Source organism: Geosmithia morbida (genome assembly GCF_012550715.1).
Source record: "Geosmithia morbida isolate 1262 chromosome Unknown scaffold_12, whole genome shotgun sequence".
NCBI lineage: Eukaryota > Fungi > Ascomycota > Sordariomycetes > Hypocreales > Bionectriaceae > Geosmithia > Geosmithia morbida.
Genome location: NW_023336199.1, coordinates 467,283 through 491,113, shown reverse-complemented (window position 1 = coordinate 491,113; position 23,831 = coordinate 467,283). Strand labels below are relative to the sequence as shown.

Sequence of the window (23,831 nt, the reverse complement as noted above, 5' to 3'; positions counted from 1 at the left end):
AGCAAATAGTTTTTGGGGCGGTTCTGCGCGAAGAGGCACCGATATCAGATTGGATTTATTAATGAATGCACGCCACGTAACCTATACCTCCCTTCCTTTATTCGATATAATAGTCGTAAGAGCTTGCCCCCTGAGGTGCTTTAGGAGCGTTGCTTATGACTGTCAGGGCCTACTAGTGAAATCCCACTAGGAAATGATATTTGGCTACCTGTTTTTGTTCCCCCCCCCCCCAAGGGATGGAATGTTGGGCTCCGGGCTCCACAACGAATGAGGGAGTTCGCACAAGTATAAATGTTAGGCAGCGTGGTCTTGTTCGCAGGAATTGAATCTATACAGAAAACGGACCCGGCTACCCCTTCTCGTGTGGTTCCGCTACATCCTCTTATTATCCTATGTCTTATGTCTTAGTCTCGCTCGTCTCACCAGAAATACCTTGTCAGTTGTCAATGTCAGGAGCAGCAGCAGAAGCCGCAGCAGAAGGGACGTCACCCTCCACCATTGTCTGCTAATTCGTCTTTTGCATCACGCTTCAAGTACCGTTTGAAGAAGTGCACTAGAATCTGCGCAACAAAGACCTGTCATCGCCGTCAGCGGAGACTCTCGAGATGATGTCTCCAGGCTGTCTGTGCAGCGATTTACCTGCTCGATGGTGTATAGAAGAACTGGTATTTGGATAAACGCCCTAGTGAGGTTATCCGCGTCGTGCCACATGGCCGACACGAGCGGGATACCCAGACTAGTCGTCTTTGCCGCGCCGCAGAAACACACGGCCACGGCCTGCGGCCTGGATAGACGACGTATGCACAGGGCACGTTGGACGATGTTTGGCAGAAAGCGACGGGCCGTCTGGGATTCGCCCAGAAGCGGGTTGACCAGGTCGACGACACGGCGCGGCGGACGGGCAGCCAGGATGCACAGAAGCGTGAAGACGAGATACAGCGCTATGTTGAGGAAGATGTTGAACACGACAGAGGGAGTAGACAGCTTATACAGCGCACCTGTCTGAAACGCACCGGAAAAGGTTGACCTGGTATATTGGGTATATTGCATGCTCGGTCAGCAACCCCCATGAAGATTCGTATGGGCATTTGACGGAAGAAGAGGAAGGGCGCATGGGAACTCACCACACTAGTAAGGCTAGGCACACACCCGACAGCTTATTGAGCCTGAACTTTCCCAGAACCCAGACTGTCTTGTCCTCCCACAGGCCACGGACAACCTGCCCCACGACGAGCGGCAGCACGACGCTGAGTCCCAGCTGCTTTGCCACGCTCACGTACATGGCCCCCAGGGTGGACGGTTTGGCCGGCTTCCACTGGTCGAGGGCCTGGACGCGCGGCACGAGGCCGTAGATGAGCACGGGGGATAGAAACGCGCCAGCCAAGTTCCCCAGGACGACAGAGACGACGGCGGCGGCGTCGTCGCCGCCGGCCGAGCGCGTCATGACCACGTTGGAGGCGATGGTTGTGGGCAGGCAGGACGTCGTCAGCATGCCCATTATCACGGGGGCGGAAGGTGTTCCGCTGTCCAAGGATCCGGCGGCGAGGCAGATGTGTAGGATTGCTTCCATCTTGTCAGCCTGCCCTCCCCCCCGTGCATACAATAAAGAGGGGCTGAGATGCGGTTTTCGGAGAGACATGGAAGCCACATACCGAGCATACAGGCCGGTATGACGGCAAAACTCGTCCCCTGAACGACAAAGTGCAGCCGCCAATTCGTCATGTTACGACGGAGCTTCTCTGGCGACAGGGACAGTCCGCTGACGAAGAATATGAAAGCCACGGCGCCGTAGACGATGGAGTACTCCGAGCGGATGGCACCGCCATGTGCCGCGACAGCTGAATTGCAGTCAGCCCACCACGTCTCTGTCCTTTTCTTTTCTTTTCTCTTTTTTTTTTTTGGGGGGGGGGGGTGTGAGACGATATCACTTGTAGTCTGAGCGACAGGTAAAGATGTCTCTCAGGGAAATAGATAGCTTAACAGACAGGCCAGACCGAACGCCAGGGTGAGCCACTGTCCCGCGATGAACATGGCCACTTTGTTAGTCCAGCGCCACCACCAAGGCCGCGACCGNGCCGTAGACGATGGAGTACTCCGAGCGGATGGCACCGCCATGTGCCGCGACAGCTGAATTGCAGTCAGCCCACCACGTCTCTGTCCTTTTCTTTTTTTTTTTTTTTTTTTTTTTGGGGGGGGGGGGGGGAGAGACGACATCACTGGAAGTCAGAGCGACAGGTAAAGATGACTCACAGGGAAATAGATAGCCAAACAGACAGGCCAGACCGAACGCCAGGGTGAGCCACTGTCCCGCGATGAACATGGCCACTTTGTTAGTCCAGCGCCACCACCAAGGCCGCGACCGAGGTCGAGGTTGGGATGACCTTTCGACAGCGCCCGTCAACTCCATGGGCTAGCCGTTGGTTCGGGGTCAAATGCCTGGCATTGTTTCTGTTGGGTGCGAGGTCGGATGGGAGGGAAGAAAAAGCCAGACGGGACGTTGGTAATAATACATGCGTAGGCGGGGGTGGTTTTGCCCCGGTTTTTTCCATCGTCTGATATTGATAACACTGACGACGGTAAGTCAAGCCGTTTTTTTACACTAACAAGATCGATGGTCTAATTCGACGTCCCAAGACGGATGTGAATGGAACGGATATTTCACATGAGTCTGATACATCTCTATAGACACCAACACATTGCGCTCAACGTGTCTATTCGCATACATCAGCGCATACGTCAAACTCTGAATGTGGCAGAGTTCTTCTCAGATCACGCAATATACCAGTCCCATGTCGCCTGAATTACATCTCTCCTGTGATATCCGATTATATTTTCTTGATAATATATAGGAAAACAAGTCCAAGTCCAGCATCATTCTCAGGTTTTAATCACGCGATCTAATAGATAACAGAAGAAAATAGAGAAAGGAAGAGGAAATAATGAAATCAAACGCTCCATCGATGCATTCATTGTTGGTATCAAACGTGGCGCTGCAAGATCAGACAAAAGATAGGAAGGCGGAAAAGCAGACGAGCAGGGCAGAAAAAGGACCGGATCTAGACAGTGATCGATACCGGTGAAGGATCCACGGGCGCGGCTGTTGTTGAACCATGGCCTTCGCCACTCGTGCTGGGTGGTGCAGCAGCAATCTCGGGGTCAGGTATCTGAATGTCGAGCTGGGGAATTCGTCAGCATTGCTTGTCGTCTTGGGCTGTATAGCTTCCGCAAGAAGGAAACAAGCAAGAAGGGAGAGTGCATACCGTCATATATCCTGATTGACGGAGCCCAATGATCTGAGGCGCCATGATGCCGTCTTGGGATCCCATAGTTTTGCGCATGTCGCGATTCCATGCCTGAATCCATCCCTCCAGCTTCTCGAGCCTAGACTTGGCCATGGTGAGCCCGAAGTCGTCCCATAGCCAGCCCGTGACAAGGCCCATGAGCCCGTCGATTATGTTGCGCACACTGTAAGGATTGAAGATGGGGATGAGCTCGCCGTTGAGCGTCTCGATGATGCGGCGAAACTCGTGCTCCGGTAGGCCGGCCGGGTCCAGGATTTCCGGGTACAGGTTGGAAAATGTCGGTGCCAGGTCACCCTCGATCATCCAGTCGCGCTTGATGCGGATGATTCGTGTCGAAATGTAGGCGGGGGAATCGGGGGGCACGTGCGGGTTGAGGTGAGGGTAGCACGGGTGCTGGGGGCCCCAGGAATCCTCGTCGGCGTGGACGTCCTCTCCCATGATGGATGAGTCGGACGAGGATATGGCCGACCCGATGGCCGACACGGTCGAGTGGCGCGGCGGGTTCTCATCGAGAGTCATGCTCTGGCGGTTGTAGTGGCCATGGCCATCTGGTCCCCGCTCCAGGTCCCTGGAGAAGGCATCGCCCGTGTCCTTGTCCTGAACGTCTGCCATCGTCGGTTCTTTGCCCTTCCCTTTTCTATCCTTGCTGCTGCTCGCTGCGGCGGCGGCGTTGTCGTCGTGAGCGTCGTCGTCCTTGAGTTCGCGTGGAAACTCAAGCACAGTGGGCGTGGCTCCCTGCGACCTCTTTCCGTCGTACGACGCGCGCACAGAAGAGGGGAGGCTGATGCGGTGGTCGTTGCTCGCCCTGCGCTCGGCCTGGATACTGTTGCGCTGATGAGACAGCTCCTGGTTCTGGTTGCGCAGCTGGAAGACCTGAGGCAGCGTCAGGAGCGGGTAGTCTGCCGACCCTGTGCCAACGGGGTCTGCGGCGTCGGCCGAGGTGTCGAGAGCGGGGTGCTCGAGGGGCAGTGAGGGAGGAGGCGGCGTAGAGACGCGGCGCTTGCGTTGAGTATGGGTAGGGGCGGCAGCGGCGGAAGGGTTGGGAGAGCGAGGGGTCGAGTTGGTCGGGTTCCAGAGACGCGATGCCGGTGCGCGGCGGGACCGACGTGGGATGTAGGCGAGTTTTCTAAACGAGCGTTGGGAGGGGGCGGTGGCGGCGACGGCAGCAGCTGTTGCGTCTGCCGCGGCAGGGGTCGAGCGTTGCTGAACAAGAACGACGTGTGACGGAGGCTGTACGATCTGGGAGTCCAAAGCAGCTTCCGGTCCGCGGTTTCGAGACACCGTTACGGGGGCCGATGAGGTGACGGCAGACCAAGACGGTTGGGGGGCGTGGGGAGCCGTAGGGATGTCAAGGACGCAGTCGCCTGCTCGGAGACGACTGCGCGGTTGGCGGTGAGGGGGCGAGAGAGTGAATGAGGAGAAGGTGGCGATATTGTCGATGGCGCCGAAATTTGCCTCCCAGATGTTGTCGCTGAAGATGGCGGTGATGATGATAAGGATGAGGAGCACGAGGAAAATGCTTCAGAGATTAGGGGGGGCTGGTCCATGAAACGGTTCTAGCGGCTGCCCGCTTTTGGTGGTTGGGTGCCCTATAACAGACGGCAGTCCCACACACTCTCTCACAAGGTTACAGTAGGGTAGGTAGTTGGTATCTGTAGGCTTTGTCGTGTCATCTGGTGATGCAACTTGTCAACGAAGGAGTATGTGCTCGTCGATGGATAGGACGGGAGAGCTAGATGATTTAGTTGAAAAACTTCTTCTCCTTTCTTCTGGTAATATTACATTACTACACAAAGAAGATGAAAGAAAAAACTCTGCCTCCCCCCAGGCCTGTGATCTAACCGTCAGTCCCCCCTGTATCCAGCTTGCTACCGACAAGCTGGTATTATTATTGCCCATGGAAAATTACGCTGTTGCTTAGTGTACGAACGCATAACTTAGCATGACTAGGCTAACATGGGATAACAAATTACGAACAGCACCACCGGAATGTAATAATTAGCTATACGAGTATTATAATACTATCACTGTGAAGTTCTACCTCTACGTCTAGATTTAACAAGAATGCCCGTTGGTCCAATGGTGATAAGGCAAGAACGAACGGGTGCGTTAATCTGGTATGAACATTCATGTGCTGTAGCGGCAGTTGGGCAGAGCCGTTACCATCTCACCCAAAGGTTTATGATACTCTGCCCAATTCACCATCTCTAAGAATGATACTGCTGAGTGATGGGAACGACAGTAATAACAGACCCTTCCTTTTGGCAAGAAACCTAGTACCCATTCGTACTGGCTGGATCTCTGCGTCGCCAAATGTACTATTATTGCATATAATAATGTTGACAGCTGTACTCATGTGCTGTAATAACTAAGACGGAATACGTTGGGCTCTTGGGTTTGTTTCCCCGGATCTTCGAAGCCGCCGCCCCTCCCCTCCCAAAAGTGACGTCTGCATACCTCTCCGCGCCAATTTCCCCTTGCTTACACATGAATCTTCGATCCCTCCCTTCATCTCAACCGCGTCATCTCAAGCCTAGGGCGACGGCGCCCAAATATTTCATCATCACCGCCCCCTTCCTGCTTCCGCATCATTCTGCAGACCGTCGCCATGCCGGTAGATGCAACGGCCAGAGCTTCATCGACAAGCTTCAGCGTCGGTGGCATTCCCTCTACAGGCCTGCGACGTGCATTCACCGTCGATGAGACCAGTAGCAGCAACACCCGCAAGCGACCATCCCTAGCTCCGCAGCACACCAGCTCCTTTGATGGCCTACCTCACTCGTCTTCGCCGTCATATCCCACAGCAGCAGCCTCGCCGCCGCAGCGCAGACCAAGCTCCACCTACAGCTTGGGAGAGGCACGCGACATCATCAGCCCCAAGGCCACAGGTGGAGGCGACCTGACACCTCACGAGCCGTCGTCGCTGGCCTCGCTCTCCCTAGCCTCTGCACTGCTGCCGGCCCTGGCGGGGGTTCTTTTTCAGAATGGAGGTGCCCTCGTCACGGATCTGATGCTCCTGGGGCTGGCTGGCATCTTCCTCAACTGGTCCGTCACACAGCCATGGTAAGTCTCGTGGACAAATTCCGAAAGGGGACATTTCATGAGAAAAAGAGACGAAGGAGAAGAGGGGACAGGGGGGAAGAAACAAAGTTTATTAATCCAGACGTCTCCTCAGGAACTGGTATCATGCAGCTCAAGAGGTTCGCATTAAGAACGAAGAGAGCGCCGAGTCGGCCATTGAAGAGGACAGCGAGGTTGAAGGCCCGTCATACGTTTCTACTTCTTCATCGCAGAAGCTCGACAGGGTGCCCGAAGAAGATAAGGACGAGAGCGCCAGCAACGATGATGGGGACGACGACTATGCCACTCCCCGGTCGTCCACGCCGGCCCTTGCTCCCGAAGCCGACCAGAAGCAAAAGCCGACTACTTCTCCCAAGTGCTCGATGACGGCGGAGCAAAAGTCGGCCGTACGCGAGCTCTACCTGTACGAGGCCATCGCCCTAGTATCATGCTTTTCCCTTCCCTTGGTAGCCGCCTACTTTTTGCACGCAATCCGGAGCCAACTCAGCCGGCCCTCCGAGGGCCTGGTGTCCAACTACAACCTGACGATATTTTGCCTCGCGTCAGAGCTACGAGTCTTCTCGCACGTCTTCAAGCTGGTGCAGTGCCGCACCCTGCATCTGCAGAGGATCGTGCACAAGTATCCGCACGAGCTGCCACCGGCCTCTGCTTCGCCTCGACTCAAGCAGTTGGACGAAGTACTGAAGAGGCTGGACAGATTGGAGACGTCGGGTGCTACTGCGACGACGACGACGACGACGACGACGCCGCAAGCTAGAAACGACCCCGTGGCCAGCACGGCCGATAAGTGGAAGCAAGAGGCGGCCATGGTGCAGCAACTCCGAGCGTCGATGCAGCCCGAACTGGATGCACTGAATCGCGCTGTGCGGCGCTATGAGAAGAAGTCCACACTGCTGGAGATGCAGGTGCAGTCGCGCTTTGGCGCCGTTGAGGCTCGGCTGGACGACAGCATCGCGCTGGCCGCCGCTGCCGCCAAGAACAGCGCTCTCCATAACAACGACGGCAATGGTATCATCTCATGGATTATGGACATGGCCATCCGTGCCATCTTGTGGCATGCCAACGCCCTTTTACGCATCGCACTTTTACCCCTCGATGCTGCCAAGGGTTTTGTCAACGTTGCTAAGGGACGTAAGCAGTCACCGCCATCCGCCAGGACAGTCAAGCGTGACAGCATCAGCAACAGTAGCGGTGGGAGGGTGACGGCGGCGACGGCGACCATGGCGAGACACAGTGAGCGAAGCGGTGGTGGTGTACCCAGCCGGGTTTCCCGGAGGTGAGATGTTCTGCTCGTATAACTGTATGCCACCGCTGCCCCAGCAGGATTGGGGAGGTGCAATGTGTGACCACATGGGTTCTACGATGAGGAGAAAAGGGAGGGGGCACGGTGTGTGTGTGTGTACGGCGTCGGGCGTTGAGATGGCTGAGGTGCCTTTTGTCTATGTATCATTAAGTGTGCTTGGGGGGACGGAGAGGGAGAGGGGAGGGGTTTGAGACGGAACAAAAAGAATAAACTGTAGGAAGAATTATGATTGCATTGCTATGAAGAAGAATAGAGAAAAAATATGTTGCTTCGAAAAAGGAGAGGATATCATGATGAGATACAGGAGTCAAACGTCGTTCACGCGCGAGAGTTGCGGCGGGGGCTGCAGCATCATGCTCGTCGACATGCGGGATAGGAGCAATAGTAGAGAGCAAAGCGCAGCCGGCATGATGGGTCGAATGCAGTCTAGACTGATCTGATTCCCAGCTACGCTTTTGCCCCTTCCTAGTCTACGGGTACATCGTGCGCTTTGTACTTTTCTTTTCTTTTTCTTCTTACCCCCCCCCCCCCCCCCCCCCTTCTGTTCAAATTGTCAGACACAGGACGACGTGGACGAGACAAAGGAGGAGAGAGAAAGGGAAAAAAGAAGAGAAAAGAAGAAGAAAAAGGAAAAGAAGAAAAGAAAAGAAAGTCATGGCAAATGTGTGTGACCGTGATAGACAGCGTGTGTATGACAGCGGTCGGGGACCGTACGAGTGGTCCCACCACCAGCCTACAAGCAGTTTTATCTCGCCCGACACTATGAATCTCGTCTGGATCAACCACGTATCTGGCGTGATGTCGCGTGCAATGGATGCTTGGAAAGTTGCTGTTTTATCATATATTATCGTACGTCGTGATATAATACTTCGTCCTATTAATATACGACGTAATATTGGCTTTCAATGCCCCTAGATGAAAGTCACGTGGATCCCGGAAATGAGGCATATCCGGAAGCACAGTGGAGCAGATTGGATGGCGATGAACTACTGTGACTACTGGGGGACCCGGGGGCGTCTCCCGATTTCCCATGTAAAGGTAGTGTGCAAGATCCCTTTCACGATTTTGTTTTGTTTTGTTTTTGCTAGGATAGACGATCGGAGGAGCACCAGTGACACGTCAAAGGTGCGTCCGAGTTGCCTGTGGTTGTAGTAATAATACGAGCCATGGTAATAGTGCTAGTAGGTGATGTATCTGCTCGTTTTCAGCATTTGCGACGTCGATGACGATTACTCGCAGTACGATCGTGCGATCGACGACGGCATGCCAGCAGTGTTGAAAGCGCTACTCCTCTTTCTTGTAGCCCGGAGCGGTGTGGTATGCCAATGCCGATGATCATGAAGCAATGATGATGGGACCAGTTCATCGGATTGACTTTTTCTCTTTTCTTTTCTTTCAGGGACGCGGTTTGCTCATACGATTACGGATACCATCTGACTACGAGTACTGCTTCTACGATTGTGATACGTACGAGAGTAATACAATAATACCCTCTCGGACCAAACGGAGGATATGACGCGAAGCGCGTGCTGGCTGTGGAGTAGTGCAATCTCACGACGCGTGAGATGGACGAACCAGGCGGCAATGAGATGCATACCTTGCACATGTACGCCGTCGTACTGGTACCGCTTTCTGCAATGGCCGAGAACATGGGAGAGGAAGTCGACCCGAAAAATCAAAAGGAAAGGGAAGAAGAGAAAAAAACCTGATTTCAATGGGGATGCTTCTACTAAGATTGTAATCTGTACTCAGCTCAGTCACAGTCACGGTGGCATGGCTATCATTTCTGCTGCTACTCCATGCAAGTGGTGGGTGACGAAGCAGGTGGCTTGGCTGCAGGTTTCAGCAAGGATGTTGCTCTTCTTTTTTTCTTTTCTTTTCTTTTCTTTTCTTCCCTGTTCTTCTGTCTCCGTCTTCCATTGAGTTTGGTCGTGGGATGATTAGAAGTTTGTCAACGAAAAGGATCAAACGACATGATAGATACTATGCTATGTGGCTGATGGGGGAAGCGAGAAGGGGGAGGAAGGCAGTAGCATGTAACGAGATGTAGCTGTCAAAGGGGAAAATGTGATCTCATAGCTGTAGAGGGGGGGGGGGGAGAGAGTTCATAAGAATGAATGGGAGGGAAAGAGGACCGAAAACGGCATGTGGGACATATCAACCTAATTTACTGGTGCGGAGCTATTGACAAGTTTGGCGCCATGCGACTGCGACTGCAGGGGTTGTGGGGTGGGAGACCATGGCGCATCGGATCAGCATATACTCCGTAGTACAACCTGTATTAATACTGACCGGACCACTGCATTATATTATTATGATGTATGTACTATTACCGCTACCAATTGTATATGTACGGAGGAGAGCAGCAAGAATGCCGATTGGTAGCCCTGTGAGCGGACGGGGACCATCTGCTGTCCGAGAAGTCTTTTTTTTTTTTTTTTTTTTTTTTTTTTTTTGGTTCCTCAGACTTCTCTCCCTGTGCCTGCATGCACGGACAGGGAGGGGATTGCGACTCATATGCATGCCTGCCGCCTACAGACCACATATTAATACTATTAGTAGCAATAATATTGGCCTCTTTCGTTATCAGTGGCAGAATGTCGTAGGCCTGTAATTACAGAGGCCAAGCCGTGTGTGCTGGTGCCGTCCCACTCATGGGCGTCCCTTCCCTGAAATTTCTTCCTCTTGCTCTTTGCTTTTTCGGTGAATCCTGGCAAGTGCGACGTAGGAGTGCTCGTACGCAGTTGCATCGAAATACTGCTAGTAATACAGGTGGTTCTACTGGTAGCACATGTAATAGTACTAGGACTACCAAGATCAGCTGATGGTACTGGTACAAACGGAAGGAGCACTCGAGTTTCCAGCGGCTTGGAAGGCACGACGCGCTACGAGCACAAGCCAAAAACTTAGAATGCCATCATCCGGCTCTCTGTACTGCCGTTTTACCGTTAGCAGTATCAGCAACGACTTTGGCTCTGACATGACTGCAGCTCTCTTGTCTCTCTCCCAACCTCTCTCTCGCCAAAGCGTCTCTCGGCCTGAACCTGGTTGTCAATCGGGGGGGAGGGGGAGGGTTACTGTCCCCACCTCTCCCGGGGCTGCGGCCTGCCCCTCCGCCCGCCCCATCGCCCCATCGCCCCTCTTCAACTTGGGTACAGAACCGGGAGTACGAGGAGATCGGCCAAGAGCACGCCAAGAACTCCCGAATGGGCCAAAGACAAACTACTACTACTAGTCTCCACTTTCCCGCTTGTACTTGTAAGTCGACCCTCCAACCTTGGAAAGCGCAAACTGACCTTCTTTCGTACTCGTCCTACCGTCACGCCAGGATGTCAATGCTCTTGTCTTCTTCCTTTTCGAGGCTTCCTCACCGTAAGCAAGCATGTCACTCTCTCAAGTTCTCTTATCACATAGAGCTCCATTTTGATCCGAACCCCGGATCGCATTGTCATACAGGATGCTACAACGTATAACGAGTACTCGGTCTCAATGTCACCGTCTTCGCTTGTAGCATCTCCAGGGAGAAGATGACAGGGGGGGGCTTCATTATTAACCCCAGCTAGGACTGTTACAAGGCTCTCGATCCGATCGGCGCCTCTTTCTGATTAATTACAATTCACAACACCCTTTCTTTTCACCATTTTTTTTCTTTTTTCTTTTTTCTTTTCTGCTTGGAAGCTCATTTTAGCCTTGTCATCCTCCTTTCTGTCTGGACCCTCCCTGCTTTGGCGCCGCATGCAGAAAAGTGCCCCCCACACACAGCCAAAGAAACAGCCGTTGACTGGCTTCCATCACTTGTCCATATGAGAGAGAGAGAGTCTTAGACCTGCCTACATGTGCGCCGCCGATTAGGCCCGTAACTAACTCCATCCTCTACCCGCCTACCCGCCTTGGAGTGTTTTCTCCCCTAGTCGCTCATTCGCTCGAAGCTTCTTTCCTCGACATTCTCGTATTCAATTTACTTCCTTTACCTTGTTTGTTCGACGTTGACAAGAAGGAGGTCCTTCGAGCCATGCTTGCTAGTCATCGTCACGACATAATACCGACGTCTCGCTAATCGGCGTCACTCTTTCCTTTTTCATTTATCCATTCGTTCGATTCTGCGATCTGCTTATTCGACCGGCTTATACATCGCACCAATTCAACGACATGTTGCTCTCGTTCGCTCAGCTTCGCTTGTTGTTGTGCCTGACTCTAGTATGGCAGCTAGTTGCTGCCAAACACATCAACCTAGTGGCCCGGCAAGAAGACACTGTCAAGACTGCAGATGCGAGGTCTAGCTCCGGTAACGCGCAAGAAACGTCCAAGGTAACGGCGACGGGAACGGCTTCGGATAACGATAAAACCCAAACGGCCGTCAGAACCGCCTCATATACAGACAACCCTACCAAGACTTCAACTGAAGAGCCCGAGTCGACATCTTCTGTCGTCATCTCAACCGACGGTCCTCTCGATAACTCGACCCTCACAAATGGTATGACTCTTTCATCATCCCGCTCCGAAGATGATGGTCTGACTGCTAACATTACGAAAACAGTGGTTATACCCCCCGATCAGCTGCCCCTCAAGCCTCGAATCACTCCAGGATGGGGTGTCGCAGGTGCTATCCTGCTCGTGTCAGGCGGCGCCTACACTTTCATCGGTATACGAAATCGCACGGTTCACACCTTCTTCTCCACGGCCTGTGCGACCGCCCTCGGCATCGCGGTGCTCATCGTGTACGTTATGAACGTACCCGTTAAGCTCAGCGTTCAGGGTGGCTACGTCGCTGCCGTCGTCCTTTCGGGATGCGCTCTGGGGACCGCCTCGATATTTCTCAAGGAGTTGACAGAGTGCCTATCCTGCGCCCTCGGTGGCTTCTGTCTGAGCATGTGGCTGCTATGCCTCTCCCCGGGAGGACTGCTCCACACAGTCTTCACCAAGGCCATATTTATAGCCTGCTTCACCGTGGGTAGCCTTGCCTTCTACTTTAACCACTACACCCGCGATTGGGCACTCATTCTCACCATATCCTTCTCCGGTGCTACGGCCGTCGTTTTGGGCATTGATTGCTTCAGCCGCGCGGGGCTTAAGGAATTCTGGGCCTACGTCTGGCACCTAAATGACGACCTGTTTCCGCTCGGCACAGAGACATACCCTGTTACAAAGGGCATTCGCGCTGAAGAGGCCGCAATCATCATCATCACACTCGTCGGTATCATCTCACAGATAAGACTGTGGAAGGTTGTCCGCGAGAAGCGTGCTGAGCGCGCCGCTGAACGTGCCCGGGGTCAGCGAGACCTTGAGGAGGAGGAATCCAACATTGGTCGCCAGGTCGAGGACGCCAACGTACGCGACCGCAAAGAATGGGAGCGTGTATATGGAGACGGTGAACAGCAAAGCAGCGACGCCGACTCCCAATTTGCAAGCTCAGAAGGTGTCGGCAGCTCTGGGGAGAAGATCGGTGATCGTCACCTCTGCGCTAACAACGTTGATGACGGTGGCCGTGAAGATGGTGCTGTCGAAATCTGCGACATGTCTGGTTCAGACCGTGTCGTGACCACCGTTGACCCGTTGACAAAGAAGGATCAGGACGGCAAGGTGATAGTCCGCATCGCACAGGACGACCTTCCCGCGGACGCTGCTGACAATCGGGAGATGGAGACCCACTGCCCCGATTCCGACCCCGACGCAACCGATGAGACACAGAGCCCAGACACCCCCGCCTTGTCTGAGTTGCCCATCAATGCGGGCGCTGCTGCCGAAAACGAGAAATGTTCCTCGGTACCAGACGCCCCCGCCGTGGTACCCTTGCCGTTCGCTGTGCCTTATTCTCAGGACGACGGAGATTCCGAGTCAAAGGGCGACCGTTCATCCGTGGCCACGTTTGCGACCGATGATGATGTCAGGGATCCGACACATATTCCCACTCGCCAAGGATCATTTGCCAAGCGGCTGTCGCACGGCTCTATTGGTATCCTACGTAACTTGTCGCAGAGGTCGAATGGCGGTCACAACAGCTCGTCCTTTCAACGAGGCGAGAGCTCGGAGGAGCTCATCATGGCCGGGGTGGCTGTGGAGGAGGTAGAGGACGGCAATGACGCCAGGTCGTCCCTTGCGGCCACATTCGATGATCTGAGTGATGCGGATATCGCCAGCATCGCCAGCAGCCGTCACACGTCGGTTAATAGCCAACAGGGCGGAGATGTAGAGGCATTCGAGAACAACACTACCGCCAAGGACGAGACAGCTCCGCCACTCTCAACACAAAGCCAGGTTGCAGTTGAGCCGACCAATCTGCAGGCAGCAGCCGAGGCGTCGACCGAAACTGTGGAGAAAGAGGCAGACGGTGCCTATGCTGGGGAGCATGGAAATGAGAAACAGGGTTACGTTGATGCCGGACAGACTCCAGCAAAGGATCCGTCCGACAAGACCAAGTCTAACTCTTCCGGTCTGTCCACACCCACCAGCCTGACCAAGGGCCATCTACCGTCCTCCCTGTCTCGAGTTGCCCTATCCTACCGCACCAACGAATGGGCCAAGCACCTGAGCTACGCCGATGCTCCCGAGCCCGACGATGTCGACGTCTCCCACGCAGTCGAGATGTCTCCCACGCTAAAGTCAACGAGAAGGCAGGAGCGGGCCGCCCCGTTGGACGTCGATGATCTTCAGAGGGGTGCAGGAAATGGCGGGGTGCCACCCATCTCCATCCTGCGATCGGACTCTCAGACGTCAGTCTTGTCGACGACTGAGCGGAGGTCGCAGAGGAAGTCGCCCACATCGCCCACGTTCCATAAACTGCCGGTTACCGCCAATGCTGACAGAGAGCAAGCGCTCGCCGCCCTGTCGGGTCACCCTGTCCCCGCTTCTAGCAGTCGCGTCATGTCTCGAACGCCATCAGCCTCAAACTTCCGCAGGGCCTCGCTCACATTCGACCCTAGCTCCCAGCAACGCGAGGCTCGCGGACCAGCTACCATCCCCGAAGACGATGAGAGATCCCAAATCAGTGCCGCCCCGCAGAGGCAAGCCTCTGGCGACGAAGACTTCCCCCGCCAATCTATCCCTGGCATCGTGTCCTTCTCTAGTCCCCAGACGCTGATTGCCCAGAGGGAGACGTTCCTCCGTAACAAGTCGCACGGGAGCCTGCTAGCATCTCCGCCTCCGCGCCCCGAATCGAGGATGCGGGAGGCTTCTGGCGAGCTGGGCGGCGAATATAGCAATCGCATTCCCTACGCATCCGGCGCACTTGGTTCAGACGCGGACGACATCCCCCTCAGTCAGCGCAGGCAGATGATGCAGCGCAATTCCAGTATGCCATCTGTGGCCCAGCAACCGCAGCAACAGAGACGCCGCTCATCCACGCATCACCCCGTCAGCGGTTATGACTTCTACAACAATAAGAATAGCAGCTACGAAGACCCGGCGACATCCTCCTCGCCCCAGCCTGGTCGACGCAACTCGTCTGTGATCTCACCGGCCGCCCGCGAAGCACGGCTATCCCAGTTCCGCAGCTCGGTGGCCATGGACCTGCGCAGCGGGACGCCTATAGTGCCCAATTCGGGACGCGAGACGCCTTTCGGTTCAACGCCCAATCTCCTGGCCGGCAATGGGCAACAGGATGTGCAGAGGACTATCCAGGCGCAGCGCAGTATGCTCATGTCAAAGAAAGAGGCTGAGATCCAGAGGAAGGAGGCGAAGCTCCGCGAGAAGCAATGGGCCGAGCAGGTGTTTGACGAGCGCATGCGCAGCGGGGAACTTCTGGATGCCCACCGGCAGGCCATCCGTCGTATGCAGCAGTCCGCCAACAGGGAATAATTGGGCTTTTCATCTCCTTACGTATAAGCTTCTAAGCGTTTCGTTTATCCTTTTTCTTTCCTTGCCACTTCCACCCCTGCATAACTTTTCCATTATCTTAATAACCCACCCTATGATGCCCTATTTCTGTCTTCTTTCCTTCATGAACTTGATTGGTACCACAATTTCCCGTCTTGTTTTTTTCTTCTACTTCCTTTCAAATCATGCTACGTGGTTACGAGGATAGGGAAGCATATAAACCTGACTCAAGGCTGAAGAAATGGAAGTCAGAGTTGGGATGTAATGAAATGACGACAGATATAACAAACAAAAGCTGGAGAAGATAGTTTCACGAAGCAAATCAGACTAGAGACCTCTGAATAATATGAACGAATTTTTGACCGAATCACGCTACCCTTCCCGTTATGGCACGTTACCCCTAGGCTTTGAAAGACAAAACTGTTGATACTACTGCCCAGGTTAGGTAGCATGATGTAGTATAACTAGCTACGCCGGATCAAATCTTGAACGAAAGACAGTCGGCGCATGTGAATTAAGGGGAGATGTGTTGAGATGAGTATTATTGGATTGTATTAAGCTATTTCACTTGTTCCTTTCCTCAACGCCGGGGCCAGTACAAGATGTTGTAATCTTCTAAGAAACAAATCAAAGATGCAGAATGAATGCCAGATAGAAGACCGGGAAAATGGGAAATGCGAAAGCAAACGAGACAAGAAGAGGGCAGAAAGAAAACAAAAAGGCAACTGAAACGATTGCTTCTTCGAGAAATCGAAAGAGGCGGTAATCAGGGGAATCCACGTCTGGTCTGATATATCTGCCGGGTCAGGCTCGTCTCAACATGGACGCTGCCAATCTCACAGTCACAATCATCGTCCCCGGATGGCTTATGCAGCTGGAGGATATGTTTCCGCTGGGGCGACGAAGACGGTGACACCTCTTCCGTTCGGGATGGCTGCAGCTCGTCGCTCCAGATGCGCGTATCTATACTTGACTCTCCGTGGCGGACTTCCGGTTCCGGTACTGTCGCTGCCGCTTCTTCTTCTTCTTCTGCTGCTGCTGCTGCTGCTTTTGTTGTTGTTGTTGTTGTTATTGTTGTTGTTGCCGAGACAGGCAGTAGCTTCTGGGAAGGACTGCTCCTGCTACTGCTTCCTAAAAGCTTAGTCCACATGGGACCCATGTTAAGACGAGTACGGAAGAGAGAAGTGCTGTTCAAGTGGGTTGTTGATGTGTTCATCTTTGCCTGGAGAGGAGTGGTAAGACGGTGCGAGCTCTGGCTGTTGTCGGTTTCCAGATCATGGTCGCCTGAGGCGGAGCTGAGCGAACCGAGGGTTCGTGTTACGGACATGGTATTGAGTTTGAAGAAGGATCTGCGTCCAATGCCATCCCGGCATTAGCATCATGCATGCGTGTGTGCAAAAGGGGGGGGGGAGTAGGTAGTGTAGAAGAGGTGAGATTGTGAGTGTGCCGTACCTTTGCTGTGTCACAGTGGAAAGGGAGTTGCTGGCATGAGAGTTGCTGCTGTTGCTGTTGCCGCTGAAGCCGGCGTAGCGGAGAGACCGGTCGGGATCGTACTCCCTGTACAGGGTGGGGAAGCACACGCCCAGGCCGCAGCGGACGAGGACGCTCCTGTAGCTGTTGAGGGCCTCCTTTGTCATTCCGAAGAAGATGAAGACGGGTATGGAGGTCAGGATGGAGATGTACGCAATGTTCATGGAGCCGAAGCCGATGGCCGCCGAGGGGAAGTAGAGGATAGTGCTCCAGGGGAAAGGGATCTGCCGGTCGTGCATGGCCTGGTAGTCGTAGGCTGTCATGGTGCCGGTGTCCATGATGTTGATGATGCCGATAGCCAGGACGATGGGGAAGTAGGGCGCTAGGATGGACACGATGGTCTGGTACAGACGTCGGCGAGCTCGCTGAGCACGGTGGTTGACGAGTCTGTTGCGGGAGAGGGTGGCGTCGTTGCCAATTGATGTCTGGCGGAAACGGATATATGTGAGGACTTTTTTGGGGGGGGGGTTGAACAATTATTTGGTTGAACAATGTTAGCCTTTTTTCCCTTTCCCTTTCTTGCCTTCTATATCTCCCTCTTCTCTCTCTCTCTCTCTCTGTGTGTGTGTGTGTGTGTGCGTGTGCGTGTATGTGAGTGATGTAATACTCACCGGCATAGAAGACTGTGAATGCAGAGACAATCATAGGTGGCAAGATGATGAAGACGAGGTAGATCCAGGAAGCCCCGGGGATCCAGGTGCATCCGACGAGCGTGCCGATGGCATACCTGCCATCGGTGAGGAACCATGTGAGCGCGACCTGCAGGATGGGCAGCGGGAACATGATGAGAGCCTGGACGAGGTTGCGCCTGCGCTTCTCGCCACGTGTAAGTCCCTGGGCGCGCATGAGGCCGACCTGGCGGCTCAAGTTGCGCATTATGGCGAGCAGGCAGGTGCCGTAGAGAGTCATGACGAAGTTGTTGAAGTAAGGGTGCACGTCGCACACGCCGTACCCGGCCCACCAGCTGTCCATGTCGTCGTTGCGCCAGATCAGGGCAAAGACCACTGTCTCGATGTTCTTGAGCTCCATGTTGACGATGAAGACGACGGCGGCGAGCTCGCCGCCGCGGTGGAGGAGCCTGAGAGGCACGAGACACACCACGTTGGCCATGATGCCCAGTGCCACGCGGAAGACCAGGTTGGCTGTCAGCGCGGGATTGGTGTAGGGGGGGTCGACGCTCGGGACAGCAACCTTGAAGATGAGGCTCTCGCCACGAGCGTCCGACTGGTCCATTTCCACGCACGACTGTTGAGAAAGATGATGGACGTATGGTATGTATGTCTTTCTTAAATGGGAAACTTTCAAGAAAGGTATAGAGGGTGCGTAAGCCGATTACAGCAATCCTGCTTTCTTCCTGAGAGTGGCGGATGATGCCCCGTGCTTTGAAGATGTGTAGGCTGTCTCCAGATTGGAAAAGGGAGAGAGGGTCAGTGCGGGATGGAAGACGTTTATAAAGCCCCCGTGAAGAGACGAACAAGCTATATTTTCCTTCTTTGGTCTATAGTCTTTTCCCTTCTTCTCTTTTTTGTCTCCCGCTCCTCTTCCCCCAATTGCTGATTGTCGATCCATGGTTCAATGCTGTCAATAAGCGCCAGTGGCATACATGAGCCGTCAAACGCCGAGCCGGCCTTCAAGAGAGGTGATGAGACTGAGAGAAGAGATGTGGAAACTAGACTATAGGCACGCAGTGTAGAGTTCGCCTGAAACAGATCAATCGTATTGTTATGGGGAGGAGAGTTGGTTCGCTCGTGTGAGCCAGGGGTGACAAGTCGGCAATCTGTATTGAAGACGTCGGTGGTGCATATAATACAATAGTTCCCGTCTATTGACAACTTCTATTGACAACCGCTTTGAGAAGCGGTACTTCCCGTTTCTTCAATGTCAACGTACTATGCAATATATAGAAACGACGACCACGCAGGGAAGCAAGGTTTGCCCCATCAACCACCTCATATACGATCCATAATTCCCTCTTTTTCTTTTTCTTCTTGACATGTTTGTTCTTGCTGGCCCGCTTATCTACCATCACATCATGAGGGGGTGTTGCGAATAGGTGGAACATATATTAGTGGACGCCGACTAACACGGCCAAGATGTCATCAATCATACAGGTAACCCCCATGACAATATGCTCTGGCTGGTATCTGGGTCGGGGAGATCTCTCCGTGTGTGTTTACTTCCTTTTCCGCTACTTATTCAATCTTATTGAGGACCCCAGAGGCCGCAATCGGATCTACAACCTCTTCACGTAACATCGTGAGCGTCGCTACACCTCTTCTATGTGGTTACACTGAGACTGATGTACCTGCACAGAATACAGCGCGGCAAACTGGTAGCACAGACACCAGTGAGTACTACGGAATGTATATGAGAGTAAAAGCCTACATCCTAACTTGAACACTCTTCTAACGCGGAGTTCTTCTTCGACGACCATACTAGCTCCTTGTTGTTGCTTTGAGCTGAAGAGTGTGGCACACAGATTGCATGACTAAGCAAACCCTAGCTGCTGTCACACACTCCATTGTAAATAGCTTCGTAGATAGATTTCTTTCCCCTTGTGTAGGAAAGCAAGCAACTAGACACATACATATTTCGACCCAGGACGTATACGTAGGCAGAGACTAATGTATTTGCGTCTACGGGCCATCATCATGTGTTGTCGTTTACGGGAAGCGTGAGAGTATGGATACAGGGGTAGCTTATTCTTTAAATACATGTTGGATAAAAGCATGTTTTCCGGTATGCATCTTCCTCCTCTTGAGGCCTTCGCCATCCCATCAACGCCCCAACTAACCAATCAGAAGCTGTAAACCCCCCAACGACCCTTCGGTCTCAAGTGCTAATCTAATCGCGTCACCGACGCGCACTGCCCTGCCCTCGCGAAGAACACCCTTCTCTGGGCTTCTCTCCAATCCTTCCCCTCATCATCACCATCATCGTCACGCCGCACACGCACCTATTTCTCCCGTTCCTTTCGGTACTCTTTTCTTCTCTAATCCCCAGGCCCATTTCTTCTCCCCCCCCCCCCCCCGCGCGCGTGCCAAACACATCAGACATGTCTTCGTCTATGCTCTTCCGCCGCGCCGTCTTTGGCGCTGGCTCCGCTGCCCGCTCCTTCAGCACCACCTCCCCCCGATCTATCGCTAAGATCTCCATCATCGGCCACCTAGCAGACACCCCCGAGCTGCACCAGACTAGCACCGGCCGCGAGGTCGTTCGTTACGCCGTCGCTAGCAACTCTGGCCCCAAGGATAACCGCCAGACCAGCTGGTTTCGCGTCGGATCCTTCGTCGAGGGTCCCCGCCGTGACTTCATGCTCAGCCTGCCCAAGGGGTATGTTCAATCCTGGTATCAAGGGAGCCAAATGAAACAGAAATACGTTGTGGGAGCTGATACCAACTACTATGCGATACAGCTCCATGATTTACGTCGAGGGTGACGCCGCCCTCAACTCGTACCAGGATGCCGAGGGCAACACCCGCTCCGCTCTGAACATTACCCAGCGTACGTTGGCTCCTCTTACCGTGACTGTCCTTGGCTGGCTGGGAAGCAAATTCGCTGACGACCTACCGCTATACAGGAAGCATCGAGGTCCTCAAGCGCCCCACGTCTTCCAACCCGGAGTAAGATCTGGGTTTGAGATAACCCCTGGATGATACCGAAGATAGGTTGCGAGGCGCAGATGATGGAAATATCTGCTCCTCTCCGCCCACACCCCGATTATTATCTCCCCTTTGTTGATAACAACCCTGTACCAATTACAATGTACGAAAGAGGAGAGGAGGAATATGGGATCGTCATGTTTATTGATACCAATGGTTGAATGTCCCACCCCCCTTCTAATATAGGAATGCGAAATAGTCTCAACTTTTTCTTTCTTTTATATCAAAGCGCAGCTGTCCATGCATCCGTACCCTGCAGCCACGCCGCCTTCCTCACTCTGGTCGCCCTTGGTACGTAAGAGGTAGCCCGCCTGCTCATTGTGCTTGACGTCGCCCGTCACCTGGTCCCAGAGACAGGTGCCGTAGATTCCCAGCTCGCAGATGACACCGCCCTGTTCTACGTTGCCGTTGCGCAGGATGATGTTTGACACGGGTGGCGGCGTGATGAGCTCCATGAGAATGTACGAGCCCCAGTGCTCCTCGGGAACCGTCTTGAGATATTCAGGGATGGCGGCGCGGTAGATGTTGTTGCCGCCTCCCTCACGCTGCGGCTTGAGTACGTAGGCCTTGGCTAGCTCTGGGTCGAGAGCCTTTTTGCGCGCCTCCAGCCCAGCCACGGACGTGTCCATCGGGTAGATGTTTGTGAAGGTCTTGTACAGCTCTGCAGCAGCGGGCGTGTCGTCCTTGATGAACTTGGACAGGATCGACACCGACGAGGACGATACCTCTCGCGGAGTGGCCAGGACCTGCTGCACCTTCTTAGTACCCGACAGTTGCGTCAGGACTGTGGGGCACTTGATGGCGCCCGATCGCTCCAGCTGGTACCGTGCGTCCCAGGCCGCCTGGTCCGGGTAGTCGGACGGGTCGTAGCCGGACCGGAGGTACACGACTGCCACCTCGTACACCTTGGACGGGTCCCGCGGCAGCCGGTATAGGAGCTGGCGCTTGGGAGAATCGGCGAGGGACGTGTGCTCCAGCAGGTCAGCATGCGGGAGCCTGAAGACGGGGAATGACGGTCGAGCCTTGGCCACCTGGTACTCGAGGTGGCGCTGATCAAAGATGTTGCGTTCCCCCGTCTGCGTTAGGAAGACGACGCACTTGGCATGGCCCAGCTCTGACTCGCCATATGCGCGGAATGCCGTCTCTATACCCTGCGCCAAGCCCTTTGTCGTCGTGTTTTCAGGCAGGTCCTGCTGCACGTCGGATACCCAGTTTTGCAGTAGCGGGTATTCCGTGTCGGCCAGGTACCTGGACTATGGCGTTAGCCGAGGGTGGAAAGAAGGACATCGTAACACAAGAGAATCTTACTTGTGAAGCAGAGACGTATGATACGAGAGTCCTCCGAACGACGCAGCTATCGTGTTGAACTCAACCTGCTTGGCCTGGAGGGATGGCGGGGTAGTCGTAGAGTCCTGGTGGACCATGTAGTCGGAACGGAACAGACCCAGGGATAAGGGCTGGGAGCAGGGGTCAGCCGAGCGTCCGGATCACGTTGTATCGTACGTTAGTTGGATGCCTCCATCTTGTGGCTTACCTGCGTGTATCCCTCCTCCTTGACCTTGAGGTGGATCTTCCAGAGGTTACCGATAAACTCATCGCCACCGGCTACTCTGCGTTTGGTAATAAAGGTCAGCAGTGCATGTGCGTTGATCGAAGCTGGCAGTGTGGCCGGCTTACTCCTTGACCATTTCCTCGAGAAACTTCTCGTCACGACTGACGGCGGAGTAGAGCTCATTGTAAGACTTCTGCGCCAGAACACCCTGCTCGAAGCACACGCGGGGGAACGGGCTGGGGAAGAGAGTGACGGGCGCACTGACGGCAGAGACACCGTTGGGATCGACCTCGCTGGGGATGACGGCGGGGGGGGGCCGAACGGCTAGACCGTTGCCGATTGTCCAGTCCTTGACAGTGTCTATGAGATGCCGCTGCTCCTCACCCTTTAGCTGGGGCGGATATTCCCCTTGAGCGAGTGAGGCCATTTTGTACCCCGCGATTGTGTGACAATTGCTGCTGCTGCTGCTACTGTTGCGTTGGACTTTCCCGTCCACCACTCGAGCCGTTGGAATAGGAACTTCTAGTTTAGCAAGTTCGTCTCTTGTATATACTGTATATACTTGAAGTATGGGAACGACAGATTCCAAGGTTGCAAAATGGAAAGTCCGTAGTCGCAGTGCTTATTAATGGAGTTTGTTCAAATCGGAGGAAGCGGGTCTTGGTGTTTGTCCAAGTCTTTTGATCTGGAGGCGGGGCATTTGTGTGTATTATTATTACCAGCACGATGGCGACAGACCACCAGGGTTCCTGGTTTCAACATGGAAAGAGCATTCGTCATTCCACCATCTCCCGTCATTCTCTCCCGGTCTCTCTCTCTATCCGAATCAAGGAGGGACAAGATATGACTGTGCATCACTGACTCGATCCTTCCCCAATAATGACTTAGCCTTGGCCCCATCTCTTTAGAGACTGATGAACCATCTGTTGCCGCCCATGTGAAAGCTTGTGAGCGTTTCGCCCTCTCGGAAAGCCCTTAGCGAGTTCATATGAGTTTCCGAGTCAGCCTTCTCGTGGGTTGCGTTCTCGCATGTGCAGATGCCGTTGGTCTTTACTCCGAGCAACATACCTAGTTAAAGCAAAGAAAAAGCAATATCACTTTGTTCCAAAGTCAATCCTCCCCTAAACGGGCCAACTGCATAATGAGCGTAGTAATTACCCATGAAGCTCCAATGGTGGGCTGCTGCTAACGCCGGGCTGACTGTAGGCCCAACCGACATCTGCAGCACCTGCTATAGATGCATCATCCTATTAGTTGATCATAGGCGCAATCTCCCTACACTTGGAAAAAGCAAACAAACAGGACGAAGAGAGAAGACGAGTTCCTTCACTTATTTCATTATCCATCTGATCGCACTATTTTCTGCCTTCTTTGCTAGGTTTACTTTTATTCTCTCTTCTTCCTAGCAGGCGTTCGCACCTGTCGCCAGCTGTCACGCCCGCTGGGCTCCTTACCACTATTAAATATTATATTATCCACTGTAAGGACGTGCTGTGGCCTATTAATATCACCATCTTCTTCTGAAAACCTTTCGACTGATATTTGCACGGCTACACGGCGGATCCCCCATCACGCGTCATCTCACTTCA

The 23,831-nt window shown here is 53.8% G+C and overlaps 8 protein-coding genes across 8 annotated transcripts; 3 read left to right on the top strand and 5 right to left on the bottom strand.

Annotated features, from left to right (window-relative positions):
- Positions 1-436: 436 nt before the first annotated feature.
- Positions 437-2,031, bottom strand: GMORB2_2217 (solute carrier family 10 (sodium/bile acid cotransporter), member 7; the record flags this gene model as incomplete). Its single annotated transcript, XM_035464197.1, has 5 exons — positions 437-502; positions 640-1,027; positions 1,125-1,563; positions 1,653-1,838; positions 1,986-2,031. The coding sequence occupies 5 exons, from the start codon at positions 2,029-2,031 to the stop codon at positions 437-439; spliced, it is 1,125 nt and encodes a 374-aa protein (XP_035319907.1).
- Positions 2,032-2,041: 10 nt separating this feature from the next.
- GMORB2_2216 (solute carrier family 10 (sodium/bile acid cotransporter), member 7) lies at positions 2,042-2,320 on the bottom strand (the record flags this gene model as incomplete). The annotated part of the gene is made up of 2 exons (XM_035464196.1): positions 2,042-2,127; positions 2,251-2,320. 2 exons carry the CDS (start codon positions 2,318-2,320, stop codon positions 2,042-2,044), a joined length of 156 nt encoding a protein of 51 aa, XP_035319906.1.
- A 736-nt stretch (positions 2,321-3,056) lies between these two features.
- Positions 3,057-4,975, bottom strand: GMORB2_2215 (Golgin subfamily A member 7/ERF4 family; the record flags this gene model as incomplete). The annotated part of the gene is made up of 3 exons (XM_035464195.1): positions 3,057-3,176; positions 3,261-4,821; positions 4,926-4,975. The coding sequence occupies 3 exons, from the start codon at positions 4,973-4,975 to the stop codon at positions 3,057-3,059; spliced, it is 1,731 nt and encodes a 576-aa protein (XP_035319905.1).
- A 935-nt stretch (positions 4,976-5,910) lies between these two features.
- On the top strand, positions 5,911-7,663 carry GMORB2_2214 (uncharacterized protein; the record flags this gene model as incomplete). Its single annotated transcript, XM_035464194.1, has 2 exons — positions 5,911-6,365; positions 6,478-7,663. The coding sequence occupies 2 exons, from the start codon at positions 5,911-5,913 to the stop codon at positions 7,661-7,663; spliced, it is 1,641 nt and encodes a 546-aa protein (XP_035319904.1).
- Positions 7,664-11,835: 4,172 nt separating this feature from the next.
- GMORB2_2213 (uncharacterized protein) lies at positions 11,836-15,480 on the top strand (the record flags this gene model as incomplete). The annotated part of the gene is made up of 1 exon (XM_035464193.1): positions 11,836-15,480. One exon carries the CDS (start codon positions 11,836-11,838, stop codon positions 15,478-15,480), a length of 3,645 nt encoding a protein of 1,214 aa, XP_035319903.1.
- Positions 15,481-16,710: 1,230 nt separating this feature from the next.
- Positions 16,711-18,261, bottom strand: GMORB2_2212 (pheromone a factor receptor; the record flags this gene model as incomplete). The annotated part of the gene is made up of 3 exons (XM_035464192.1): positions 16,711-16,720; positions 16,951-17,453; positions 17,695-18,261. 3 exons carry the CDS (start codon positions 18,259-18,261, stop codon positions 16,711-16,713), a joined length of 1,080 nt encoding a protein of 359 aa, XP_035319902.1.
- A 1,822-nt stretch (positions 18,262-20,083) lies between these two features.
- GMORB2_2211 (single-stranded DNA-binding protein) lies at positions 20,084-20,655 on the top strand (the record flags this gene model as incomplete). The annotated part of the gene is made up of 3 exons (XM_035464191.1): positions 20,084-20,361; positions 20,444-20,532; positions 20,609-20,655. 3 exons carry the CDS (start codon positions 20,084-20,086, stop codon positions 20,653-20,655), a joined length of 414 nt encoding a protein of 137 aa, XP_035319901.1.
- A 253-nt stretch (positions 20,656-20,908) lies between these two features.
- GMORB2_2210 (glutathione synthase) lies at positions 20,909-22,669 on the bottom strand (the record flags this gene model as incomplete). The annotated part of the gene is made up of 3 exons (XM_035464190.1): positions 20,909-21,943; positions 22,225-22,300; positions 22,368-22,669. The coding sequence occupies 3 exons, from the start codon at positions 22,667-22,669 to the stop codon at positions 20,909-20,911; spliced, it is 1,413 nt and encodes a 470-aa protein (XP_035319900.1).
- Between the last annotated feature and the right edge of the window lie 1,162 nt (positions 22,670-23,831).